The 13,897-nt window shown below is 35.8% G+C and overlaps 1 protein-coding gene across 1 annotated transcript in view; it reads right to left on the bottom strand.

The window, feature by feature from the left end:
• The window catches only part of Hsf5 (heat shock transcription factor 5), a 38,019-nt gene extending 24,187 nt beyond the window's left edge, over positions 1-13,832 (bottom strand). Inside the window, exons 1-2 of the mRNA XM_026407354.2 lie at positions 13,217-13,832; positions 7,278-7,652 (exon numbers count right to left, since the gene is read on the bottom strand). Coding sequence (XP_026263139.1) covers positions 7,278-7,652; positions 13,217-13,832 — 991 coding nt within the window. The remainder of the gene's footprint in view (positions 1-7,277; positions 7,653-13,216) is intronic.
• Positions 13,833-13,897: the final 65 nt, after the last annotated feature.

Genomic DNA, 13,897 nt, shown 5'->3' with positions numbered 1-13,897 from the left:
TCCTGAGAATCCAAATAGCTAACCACTAAAATTTTGGTACAATGTATGCCAAAACTTAAAAAAAAAAAAAAGACTATTCCCCCCTGGAATTCTTACAACTAAGGAAAAAACCTAGTGCCCCCTAGTGTCAGGGAAAGATTCAGTTAAGAGCTGCAGGTATTCATCCCATCCCCGTGCTGAAAAGTAGTGTTTCATTACAAATAAATCAATGACAGGGCTATATTTGTTTTGTCTGATATTTTAATGCTCTGGATCTACTAATTACACACTTTGAATAGTTGTTGAAATGTTCTTTAAAATAAATTTCTCGGAGAAATAAACTACAACACTCAATAGAGAAAATGTTAATATATAGTTGATAGCTCATTTGTATGAAAGAAAACAGCAAAACAGTGAATGTCTGTTAAAATTTCCAAAAACAAATGAAAAGTAAAAATGTACCTGTATGAAGAAAAGGAGGACTTGAATAGATTACAATTCTAAAATATTCCTCAATGGCTATTTCCTTACCAGTGCAATTCCACTTTGTACAACCAATAAAACAGAACAAAGCAAGACATTAATAAATTTACTAATTAGGAAACCTAGGTATGAAAATCCAATATGTGCCTAATATAGGAAAAATTAATCTGTGCATTATGAAATCACTAAAAATTATAAAACTGAATATCACTATGTGCTAAGACATTCATCTGCATAAAGATCTTTCGGGTCTTCATGAAGGCAAAGTTCAATGAAGGTATTAAACCATGCATGAAAGGAAAAGGTGTAAATGAACAGAAATTCATTTCAAATATAAGCATTGATAAAATTTTTAAAAATCTGAGTAATAAAAAAGCCAGAATTACTCATAATTATTACTCTGATCATAGGTGAGGCAAACAAGTTTGTACACTTTATCCTATGGAAGTAATTTCAAGTATATAATTGTTTTGGATTTGAATCTCCTCCAGGATAGCCCAGTGTTAACAGTGAGAAAATGTCCAATAATATAAATGCTCAAAAGAAACTGAAAATTTAATAGTAAATTTAATTTCAAGATAAGTTACTATAGCAACTAGAATTCCAATATCTATGAAGAGGTAAAGAAAAAGTCTTCTGGGCATATAGTCATTGATTTACAATGTTTTCATTTATGAATTTTCGACTTTATAATGGTGCGAAAGGCATATGTATTCAGTAGAAAACAGACATTGATTTTTAAATTTTTATCTCTTTCTTAGTGACATGAGGCACCATTCTCTCTCTTGAGATGCTGGATAGTAGCAGTGAGCCACAACTGGATTATGAGGGTAAACAATCAATACTCTACAATGTATTGTATTACTAAGCTATGATAATTTGGTATGGTAATTTTACATAATATTTTCAACATATGATAGGTTTACTGGGACATAATCCCATTACAATTCTAGATGCATCTGAATACCCAAAAGAAGTGAATACAATGCAAAAAGTGAAAGAAGTGAAAAAATATTTGTACATCCATGTTCCTAGTAGCAATATTTACAATAGCCAGAGGGTGGAAGCAACTCAGTGTCCTTCAGCAGGAAAACAGATAAATAAAACGTGGTACATATACACAATGCATTATGAGTCAGCCTTTTAAAAAGGAAATTTTGACACATACACGTAGCACAATGTGGATGAACCTTGAAGACATTATACTAAATGAAATATGCCAGACACAAAAGGATGAATATTACAGCATTCCTCTTATATGAGGTTCCTATCTATAGTATTCATAGAGACAGAAAGCAGAGTGGTGGTTTCCAGGGGTAGGGAAGGGAAGAATGGGGAATTAGTGTTTTAAGGGGTTCAGAGTTTCAGTTGGGGAAGATAAAAAATTATGGAGATGCAGGTTGTTAATGGCAAATGTATTTAATGCCACAGAAAACATTAATTAATATGTTAAGTTTTATGTTATGGATATTTTACTACAATGAAAAAGACAAATCTGCTTTCACTTTGTTTCTCTTGGCAGGTAAAACAAAAAAAAGAAAAAAGTCTTCCTAGTTACAAGTTCCTCTTTTATACAAACACAAAATCAAGATTTTTCAGAGAAATTGACAATATAGGCTACCTGTGCACAAGAGTAACAGTGCTAGAAAACCATTATAACTCCATATTCTATATTTGCTCATGCACATTATTGTAGGACTTCAAATCTAAAGTTCAAACCTTTAAAATTTAAATGTACTGTGCTGTATACTCAGTGGTAGAGTGCCTCTGCCTAGCATGAATAAGGCCCTGGGTTGTACCTCCACCCCCCAAAAAAGATTTAAATAGACTTTAAAACATTAATAAGCAACACTTTTTACCCAAAGGCCAATTTGGAAACATTTGAAATAATGATAGGATATATAGTTTTCATTAAAAATATCATGTGTACCTTAGGGAAAAGTATATATTCTTATAAATTTTTAGCCCATAAAGTATTTTTTAATAAATTAGGTATATATATTTTTAGTTGTTGATAGACCTTTATTTTATTTGTTTATATGTGGTGCTGAGAATTGAACCCAGTGTCTCACACATGTCAGGCAAGTATACTACCACTGAGCCACAGCCTCAGCCCCATAAAGTATTTTTTTAAAAAAAATTTTTTTAGATGGGCACAATACCTTTATTTTATTTATTTATTTTTATGTAGTGCTGAGGATTGAACCCAGTGCTTCACACATGCTAGGCAAGTGCTCTACCTCTGAGCCACAATCCCAGCCCCTAGTCCATAAATATTAATATCTAGGCTCATTTTACAAAGATTTAAAACATTTTATATCTTACATGTAAATCATGTTTCAAATCAAAAAATCTATTTATATTCATTAATTCATTTAGTTTCTGACCCAAAGTATCAAGGCCACTTTATATAGGAAAAGAATTTGAGGTTTAGTGAGGTAAAACAATCCACTGAAAGTCACATCAGAAGATTAACTGCAAAATTGGGACTAGAGCTAGTTCATTCCATTCAATAAATTATTTACTAAGGGCCCAATATAGTCAAGCACTATGCTAGGTGTAGGGGATACAGAAATGAGTTAGAGGCAGCTCCTCTCCCCAGAGCTATCAAACTAAATCTCCTACTCTAGCAACTGGAGTATGTTCCCTCTATTTGGACAGAATAAATCAATAATCCAAAATAGTAACATTACCACCAGAAGGAGACAACTGTAGATCTACCATCAGTTTCTGAACTATCTAACTTATCTGGGAATATCTAAATCTGGGAAAGAGATAACACTAGAAGATTCCCTGAAAAAAAGATAAAAGACTCTCCATGAGAGGCAGGCAGGCAACAGAGCATAGTGGCCAAAAGAAAGCATTACTGAACCAGATTGCAGGGGTTTCTTTCCCAGTCTGTCACTTACTAGTTATGCTTCAGTCTCCCCATCAATAAAATGAGGATAATTATACTACTTATCTTATAAGCTAATTATAAGGATTAAATGAATGAATATTTGAAAAGTATTTGGAAGAGTGCCTTGTCATCGTGATTGCCATGTATTTGTTAAATAAATTATGATATTAATGGCAGCTATAATTTCTTAATCAATATTGTGAAAACTCAAAATGTAACTGTGAAAAGGAGGCAAAGTTGATTTTGAGCTAATTCTGAATTATGTTAAAGAAATATTCCTTGATGGGCTGGGGATGTGGCTCAAGCGGTAGCGCGCTCGCCTGGCACGCGTGCGGCCCGGGTTCGATCCTCAGCACCACATACGAACAAAGATGCTGTGTCCGCCGAAAACTAAAAAATAAATATTAAAATTCTGCCTCTCTCTCTCTTTAAAAAAAAAGAAATATTCCTTGATACAGGACTCTATATGTAAATATGAATGTATGAATATGAATGTATGCTCAAATACATAGTGGAGAATGAGTAAAATAAAAAGGCCTAAAAATGAAGTTTTTTTTAATAAAAGAGGGAAATTAAATTATACTAGCACATTGAAAAAAGCGTCAGAAAAAAAAACTAAATTCTAGATAGGGCAAGACTAAAAAGAGTCAGTTAATACTGGATAAAGGATACTTTGTCATTTGAGGGAGTGAAAAAAATGTAAACAAGCTAAGCAAGAAAACTGACACTTTCAGGGAAGGACAAGAAATAAAAGGTGATTCTGATGAGTCATTTCATGAGTCAGTCCAAAGGCAATTCTTTAGTCTCAGAGTTTGGCTTTACTAGAGAAATTAATAATTTATGAAATATAAAATTCAAAATGTACTATTTGAATCAAGGCCAGATCTAAGCTTATTTTGAACACAACAAATTTGTATACGGAGTGTTGTTTTAAAACTTGATTAAGGAGCTGGGGTTATAGCTCAGCGGTAGAGCGCTTGCCTCATGCACATATGGGGCACCACATAAAATAAATAAATAAAAGATATAAAAAAAAAAACACCTTGATTGAAACCTCAAGTCAAATAGTTCATTTGGAAAGGTCTAAATTAGTCCTTTTGTTATAATTTAGATGAATATGAGTGATCACCACCTTTTCTCTGCGAGCCAATATTCTATGTCATTTTGGGGAAATAATCTGTAATGATGTTCCTAAATAGGCCTCAACAAATATTGGTGAGATTACTCATTAGTTTTTGCTTCATTCACCCATAATTTGGAAGAATTAAATACTTGTACAGTATTTTTATGGCACTTTCTTTTCTATAGCAGTTCTTTTATATTTAACTGAACAATTTATTTACATAATATTCTGAATGTTCAAAGTAGTATTACCTACTTTTATCATAGAACTATTCTATGTATTAGAAGTTATCATGAAATTTCTTATTCTTCTAACCTCAGAAACTTTAAGTCCCTATTAAAGGAGACCAATAAAATAAAAATTCAAAAAACACAAGATTCTATTTTATAAGTGCTTGTATACTACAAAAACTGTTTTTGCTTCTCCTTCAGTCCTGGAGCTGGAACCCAGGCCTCAATCATGCTAGTCAAGTGAGCTACACCTCAGGTCACTTGCTCTTTTTAAAACGACTCTTTTCTAGTCCTTATATTGAACTCTTGGAAATGACTTTCAATTTATAAGTTTACAACAAAGTTAAAATATTTTTAAATAATATATCCAAGATCATCATAATTTAACAAATAGTATTTCTACAATGAATGAATAATATTAATTGATGTGGTCGTTGGTGTTGTAAGCAATACTTATAAAATTTAGAACTAAGAGTTTCTATGAGGGTTGCCTGGAACTTAGAAGAGAAACCTCCCAGAGAAACAACATACAGACTATAACCATTTATACCTTAAAGATTATAGCAATACAGCACCCAGCCACCCTATCTAATATTTCCAAAGGGAAATACCTCCAAAATTCCAAATTGAAAGGTCAGAGCACATTTCTACACCTTTCTGCTGCAGTCCTTCCAAATTCCAACTCTACAGAAGCTTCTGAGTCTTTAGTAGTTTAAAAAAACAAACAAACAAAAAAAAAACAAAGGGAAACATTTATGGCAATTCTTTAGTCTCAGTTAAAAGGAGGGGATTAAGAGAAATGAAATGTAAATCAAGAAAGACAAAGTCTGCCTCTCTATATATTCTATGCATACATGGAATGTGGACAAAATAAGAACTTTGATAGCAATACCTAATTTATTATAATATTAGATCAAACTCTCTAGTAATAAAAATCCAACCACACTTACTGCTATATTTAAGATACATAAATTATAAACATGAAATTAGTCATCTTTTATTTTTAAAGACTGCATAAATTTTTTTAAAAAATTTTTTAGTTGTCAATGGAACTTTATTTTATTTATTTAGTTATTTATATGTGGTGCTGACAATCGAACCCAGTGCCTCATATATGCTAGACAAGCGCTCTACCAATGAGCTACAACCCCAACCCTAAATTTTTTTTCTTCAAAGTAATAGCTGAAAATTTGGGAAAAAAATCAGGCCTAAAGGATTTCTACATAAGACAACCATTTTCTTCTATTTTTTATTATGCAAAATGATTAAAAGTTATGTCATCCTTACTCCATACAATTCACGTCCCCTTTTCCTTCTCAACTCCTTCCACCAAAAGAACAGCAGCTCTAAAAAGCTATAGAACCCCCGCTTAATTTAAATTCTAGTTTTGTTATTTTAATATCTACAACATTAAATGTTTTGGGAAAACAAAGCAATCCTTTTTACTTCTACTTTTAGGTAGAAAGCATTAAGTCAATAGTAAAAGTATATAGTTGAATATTAACAACTAGAAAATATTAAGTACTATTACAAATAGAACAGGCACCAGATTTATAACTTTTAATGGTAACAAATTATCCTTTCCTGATTTACATTCCTTTCACTTATTTATTTATATTTGTTAAGTCCTTCCTGGAAGAAATGCTCTAACAAAATACTTCCAGAGATTGATTACAGATCTATAAAACCGAGAAAATTAATGCTTCCAGATTCTTAATTTTTAGGACAAAGAAATGCCATGTTCCTTCTTTCTGGTCTTTTCTGAAGGCTCTGACCCTTCTATAGCCCCATTTCATCGTTCTGTGTAAAGTATATTACATAATGAAACACTTAACACTGCTATAGTGTTTCTTCAAACTAGAAAATAATTTGAAATAAATGGTAAGACCATTATCTTGCAAAAAAGATATATTAAAAGTTTTTTTTTTTTCCTTTTCTGAGAAGCAAGACACAAGGTTACTATTATAAGGATTCCCAGTTAATGGCTTGGGATCTATCAGCATATCCTCAATTCTTGGTTGAATGCCAGGTCAGCTGCCATTGTCAGTTTCTCCTGCTGTTATTCCCCTGTTTTTATTTGGCTGTGATGAACATTGAAGGGACTTCATTATTTACCATGTTTTACTAAAGAATTTAATTTTCAGAGAGCATGCTTTTTTAATAAACTTCAGACTGAGATACTAAAATAATTTCACTATGAAACTTCATCTATGATATTACAGACAAAATATATCACATACAAAATATATTTTAAAAAATAAAACATTATACCAAGGGCAAAATTAAAGAATACTAAGTCTTAATTATAAAAATAGAACACATTTTGAGAATACAAAAGGTTTCACTGAAAACATACCCTTTTTTAGGCATCAACAAAATTTTCACAATCCTTAAGTACACATAAAATTTTATGTATTGTTTTAAAATATTTCCTAATAAATCTTTGACATTTTTTAATATTCATACCACCTATGTTGAAGCACACAGAGACTAAAATGAATTAAAATATAAATATGATTATAAACTACCTTAATAGAAGACAGTGAACTTGAACTTCTCATACCTGTTGGATAGTAGGCTTGGGAGTACTGCGCTGAGGGTGTGTAGTTACTATATTTTTGGGAGGAGCTGACCATTGTTTGAGGGCCTTGTTGAACGTGTACAGATGTGGCACTGGGCTGCAGTGTATAGGTAACCTCGGTTGGAAACCTCTGCAGTACAGGAAATGGAACCCCTTTATCTGAAAAAGTAGGAGATGTGTCCACTTGTCCAGGGTGCATTCCAAGGGAGTTCTGCCATGTTCTTGGAGGAATCGGGGTCCGATCTAAACCTTTCAGAGGGAAAGTACTGTGGTTGTGGGATGAAGCTGATACGTAGGAATAAGGAGACAAACTATCTCGCCGGAATGACCGGTGAAATTGTCCTACAGCCACTGGTCCTGCATAAAAGAGGAAGAGCACATTTACTAATTTTACATTAAACCACCAGACATAGTAAACCAAAGGTCAAAAAAATACTTTAGAGGCTGCGATTGTAGCTCAGTGGTAGAGTACTTGCCTAGCATGTGTAAGGCAGTGGGTTCACTCCTCAGCACCACATAAAATAAATCAATAAATAAATACATTTAATTAATTAATTAAATAAAGGTATAAAAAATACAAAAACATTTTTAAAAAGATTCAACAATTAAAAAAAATACTCTTGTTCACCTATCAGCTGTTTAACACAACAGAAATTTAGTTTCGGCAAAAGCAAGTTCAGAATCCAGAATATGGGTTTATACATACAATGCTGAAAGAATAAACAAATAACCTTTTGTTTTGTTCTCAAATTACTGTCATAAGAGGTAAACTCCAACATCATTAAATCAAAGGTTAAATAAAACATTCAAATTAAACCCTTTTATAGATGATTTTGGTCATATTATCTTTATAAAAAAATATTTTTAGTTGGAGATGGACATAATACCTTTATTTTTTTTTTTTCTTAATGCAGTGCTAAGGATCGAACCCAATAACTCACACGTGTGAGGCAGGTGCTCTACCACTGAGCTACAACGCCAGCCCCCAGCCATATCATATTACCTTTTACCTCAGTTGACTGACCCAGATTTTTCCAAAGTGTAAACTACTCCCTAGAAGTTTTCCATTCATTCTTTCAAACCTTTTAGGGGAAGCTTATTAATGATCAGAAAAATAAGCACTCTATCATATACATAGAAAATGTGTAGAATAAATAATGACATGAGCCAAAAATAATGTAATGAGCCAGTACAGTGGCCCATGCCTGTAATCCCAGCAGCTCAGGAGGCTGAGGCAGGAGTTCAAAGCCAGCTCAGCAACAGTGGGGGCGCTAAGCAACTCAGAGAGACCCTGTCTCTAAATCAACCCATCATTTTCCCTGGTCTTTTTTTCCTTTAGGTTTCTCTAGTAGTGACCCTGCCCAGATCTCAGTGGCCTTCAAACACTGATATACATCTGAATCATCTGGAGAGTTGTTAAAACATACCAGCTTCAAAAGATTCTCATGCACATAATTCTTTCCTTTATCTAGTAAGGTAGAAAGTGAAAACATGAGGGAGAGAGAGAGGGGGTAACAGTATGTAATAAGAAAGAATATAAGTGTTGTAGGCTAAACTTTATTTTACAGATCATGATTCTTGAATATAAAAAAAGATAGCCTAATTTACTCCTAAAGAGTTTTGTCCCTGGTGTGATGGCACATGCCTGTAATCCCAGCAACTCGGAAGGCTGAGGCAGGAAAATAGCAAGTTCAAGGCTAGCCTCAGCAACTTAATGAGGTCCTAAGCAACTTGGCAAGACCCTGTCCCTAAACAAAATATACAAAAGAGATGAGGATGTGGCTCAGTGGTTAAGTGCCCCTGGGTTCAATCCCCGATACAAAATAAACAAATAAATGTAAAAAAGTTCTCTGTTAAAATTATGTGGTTTACAAATTAGATTCAATTTATTTCATAAATCTGTAAAACAGAGGGAAAATCTATCTTACATGCTACTCAGGTCCTAAACTACATGTTGAAAGATGATACTCAAATATTCTAGCCAGGCATAGTGGTGCACATCTGTAATCCTAGCTACTGGAGAGACTGAGGCTGAAAGATTGCAAATTCAAGACCAGCCTGGGTGAGACTCTGTCTCAAAATAAAAATTTTAAAAGGCTGAGGATGTAGCTCAGTGGCAGAGTGCTTGCCTAGCATGTGCAAGGCCCTGGGTTCAATCCTCAGTTCCCTCCCTCTCCCAAAACTCTACTTTTCAAAATAATTAGATTAGAAACCTTTCAATTCTGGAGGCCTGGAAATCAATCTAATGAGAGAAATAAAAATCATCTAATGAGAGAAATAAAAATCCTAATTCAGAAGACTGATTATATTCTAATTATACATCTCTTTAAAACAACTATTCCTTTAAAGTACCAAAACTAGTTTTTATGATGCTATTTGACTAGTAATTCCATATGTATGCATACTTTGAACTTGCAACTGACAATCCTGTTTTCCTAAAAAAAATTGTTACTCTTCACAATGGATATTTCTAGGTGTCTCAAACTACCCCCACTTGATTTCTCCTTGGATGTATCTTCAAATGACAAAACTACATGTTGCCTACAGTCAATAGCTCGCTAGTTCTTCTACCCTCTTCAGGGATAACCTATGAATTAATTTTCAGAATGTCAATAACTTAAGCAGCAAAATAAAGAATTCTCTACCTTGATTTCTCAAATTATAGTTTATATCTGAATTAAAATATAAATTCTACTTCCATCATGATAAACTTGAGTGAAGGTTAATTATTTTTTTTAACAGATTTTTTTTTTTTTTTTTGGTGTTGATGGACCTTTATTTTATTCATTTATTTATATGTGGTGCTGTGAATCGAACCCAGGGCCTCACACATGCTAGGAAAGTGCTCTACCACTGAGCCACAACCCCAGCTAATTATCTATTTTAAATGCTGATAACATAACAATACTGTCAAGATTAGAAGGGCATTCTTTTGTTTTTTAAAAAAAAATGAAGTCCTGAAATATATTCACCTCTTAGTTATTCTTCTATTAAGTGTTACCTCATAGGACTCTATTCTGATAAACTTTATAAAGATTCGTCTATGTCATTATCTCTAAGATATATTTGGCAAAGTTTGAGTCCAGAATTCTAGAAATGTAGGGCAGAATGGTTTTGTTTTTAAAGATTCTACTCCTTTTTTAGAAGTGAAACTAATCAATTGCCAGGGAAGAATCCCAAAACTTGCCTGTTGATCCCAGGCAAAGAGAGATTATCTATTTCCCAGACTTGCTACTTAGTTTAGAACATTTTAACAAATATTGGAAAATAAATTGCCACCAAAAACAAAATAACAAAAGCAGATGAATAAAAAAGGGAAAAACATGGGATCTTCACATTTCTTATCAAGTACATTCTTGAAAGGTGAACAAGACAGTTGGCTCAGTGGATCTAAATAAGAGAACTAGGTCCTAGAATAGATGATTTTACTGTAAAAAAGAATATTCAAACCATAAACTGAAGTAGAAGACAGAAAACAAAATGGAAACTAGGAAGCAGCAGTGTACCCAGGCATATAATCAATGCAAGACTCAAGTAGAATAAAAATTAGGTGTGGAAAAAATAGAAAAGCCAAGGACTTAGAAAATATAAAGAGAATAGGGCTGGGGATGTGGCTCAAGCGGTAGCGCGCTCGCCTGGCATACTGCGGCCCGGGTTCAATCCTCAGCACCACATACCAACAAAGATGTTGTGTCTGCCGATAACTAAAAAAATAAATAAGTATTTAAAAAAGAAAATATTAAGAGAACAAAACAACATTGTGCTGGTATTCTTGAATCTATAACAGAATTACATTCCACCTAAATCAGAAACACAATTCCCTAGTAAAGCAAGGCTGTGAAGTACACAATCCACAATTAACATCCTTCTGCACATGGCAACAGGTAGAATGGCAAAAAAAAAAAAAAAAGCATGAAAATAACAATTACCTAGGTATTAATATATTACCTATACTGAGAAGACATGGATTAATTATTTTCAACAAACAGTAATCTTTAAAATGCCAATAACTGAATTATAAGTGAAAAAAATCAAATTCTAGATAATCTTTCTTTGTATTTCTTTAATTAAAATGAACTCTATCCTTAGAATACAAATTGGTTTAAGGCAGATTAGAGAAACTGGGTATAGTAATTCTAGTTACTTAGAAGGCTGAGGCAGAAGAATCTCAAGTTCAAGGCCAGCCTGGGCAATTCATTGAGATCTTATGTCAAAATAAAAGTAAAAAGGGCTGGGGATGTAGTTCAGTGGTAAAGTACTCCTGGGTTTAATCCGCAGTACCCCTCAAAAAAAAAAAAAAAAAAAAAAAAGTAAGTGAGCAGGATCAAAGAAGATACAAAGGCAAGCAAAAGTTGGCTTTTACATGTTTCTTCGTTTGAAGTGGTTATCCCATTTCTCCCAAGAATATATTTTCTAGTCTTTTCTCCTTATGCCCACTAGAGATACAACCTGGAGAAAAACAAAACAAAAAAGGACCATGTCAAAACATTCTGCCAAATGTCCACCACTGTATTGTCTCCACTGTCTTTCCCCATATAATTCACCACTGAAATCAATGGCCATCACCTGGAAGTGGCTTGATATTCCTTTAGAATTCCTTTAGAACATTCCTCTGCCACTGCTATTTCCCCAAGTTGACAACAGAACTCTAACTTAGTCCCTTATCTTCTAAACTCCACAGACACAAAACCTGGTCCCTTATCTTCTAAATTCCAAATGAAGAAAGTACTGTCTTGGTACTGGGCCTAAGTAAAATTGAACACAGTGTTATTTGCACACTTTAATTTTTTCCAAAACTCAAAAATAACTCAGACTTCTCTATGCTAAATCCATGATAATGCTGAAAATGTTTGTTATTCTCCTAGCTGAAGCAGAGTAATATTCTGTTGCTTTCTTAGTGTACTGTTTCCTATCTTAGACTCTTTACTAGGAGAAAGGGAATATTGCTAACTTCACCTTCCTTGCAAAGGGGTAAGAATATCAGATCCATAAAATAATTCTCTATTGCTAGGGTTTCTGAATTTATTTAAATGCTGACTTACATAAAGACTTTTCAATGCTGAAAGAGTATGGCTAGTAGTGAAAAATCCAAAGGCCATAAATGTGTGCTTTCTACAATTCTTTTTAACTAAAACAAGTAAACCATTTTTGCCTTGTTTGTCTAACCATAACACCTAAGTCATGGGCATCAAGCGCTCATTAACTGAAACAAAAGAAATATTTAGCTAATTCATTCTACATAGGAACAATATCTTGTAAATCTATATTTTTGCCCTTAAGAGATACAAACAATGTCTACCATGCTACACATTATTTGGAAACTTAAATCTTATTACTGTTATACCACTTCTTCCAAGATTTCTTAAGTCAGGTAGTGAAAGGTAGTAGTATATCCTTTCAAGGACAAACTTCCATTCAAGGTACCTTTTTCCAACTTTCCACGTTCCATTGGTTTGTACAATGTTCTAAGTTTTCTTAGCTGTGACTTTGTTCCTTGACGCCTTAACCTGCAGAGTGACTGTGCTCTGCTTCCTGCTGGAGCAACACAGGCCCTTCTCGGTTTCTTTCAGACCCTGTGCTTCACACAGGACTATTTATTCTAGATGGTCACAGTAGAGAAACTGGGTCCTGGGAAGGTAAATGACTATGGGCTTTGGGAAGCTGGTAAAGTCTTGAGGTTCAAACTTTTGGGGAAGCGGGGGAGCCTAAAGCAGAAGTCCCTCTTGCTGCTAGTGGACACAGAGAAGCTAAATGCTCACGCACTCAATTTAGAGCACTGGGGCGAGAATGATGCTAGTGAAGCGGGTCCCCAGCACCCTCGCCACACCACCGAGGTGAGGATGTGCAGAAATACTCTCTGGCTGTAGCACCCTGCTGCCCGTGTGCCCACGGAGGGCGAGTATCCAAGCGTCCAGACTCACCATGCGGCTCTGGCCGGGGCCCCGCAGGCGGCGGCGGCGGATCCTGGTGCTGCAGCGGGGAGGTGGAAGCCGAGGCCGAGGCGGAGGCTGACGTGATGAGGAGCCTCTGGAAGCGGTTGGGTGGGCGGCAGGGCACCTCCAGGCCGGCCGCCAGCTTGGCCTTGTTGGCACTGGTGAGCCTCTTGAGGTGCACGAGCAATTGCGGCTGATCACGGCGGAAATGCGGGCTGTGGAAGTGGTGGAGTGGTCCGTCGCCCGCCGGTCCGCCGGCCCCTGGCCCCGGCCCTGGCCCCGCCGCGCCCGGCCCACCCAGCACCACCTTTCTGAAGCCGTAGAGGTTGAGCTGGCGGATGAAGCTGGTGAAGTTGGTGGTTTTGAAAAGCTCGGGCTCGGCCCCGGTGGCCCCCACGCCGCTGCCCCCAGCGCCACTGCCGCCTCCAGCTCCCGGCCCAGGCGGACTGAGCAGCTCAGCCTCGAAGAGCGGCTGGTCGATGAGCAGCCCCTCGCCGCGGCCATCCCAGCGGATCGAGCGGTACCGGGGGCTGTTCACCAACCGCCACAGCTTGGCGGGGAAGTTGTTGGGGTTGATGGGGGTGGAGAGCAGCGCCTCCTCCATCACCCCCGCCCGGGCCCTGGGCCTCGCCCCGCCGAGCCTGGCTCTCCCACCCCGTTCTCGATCCC

The sequence above is a fragment of the Urocitellus parryii genome, chromosome 7 (genome assembly GCF_045843805.1).
Source record: "Urocitellus parryii isolate mUroPar1 chromosome 7, mUroPar1.hap1, whole genome shotgun sequence".
Classification (NCBI taxonomy): Eukaryota; Metazoa; Chordata; class Mammalia; order Rodentia; family Sciuridae; genus Urocitellus; species Urocitellus parryii.
Note: the sequence above shows the minus strand (reverse complement) of the source record. Positions and strands in the feature narration are given on the sequence as shown.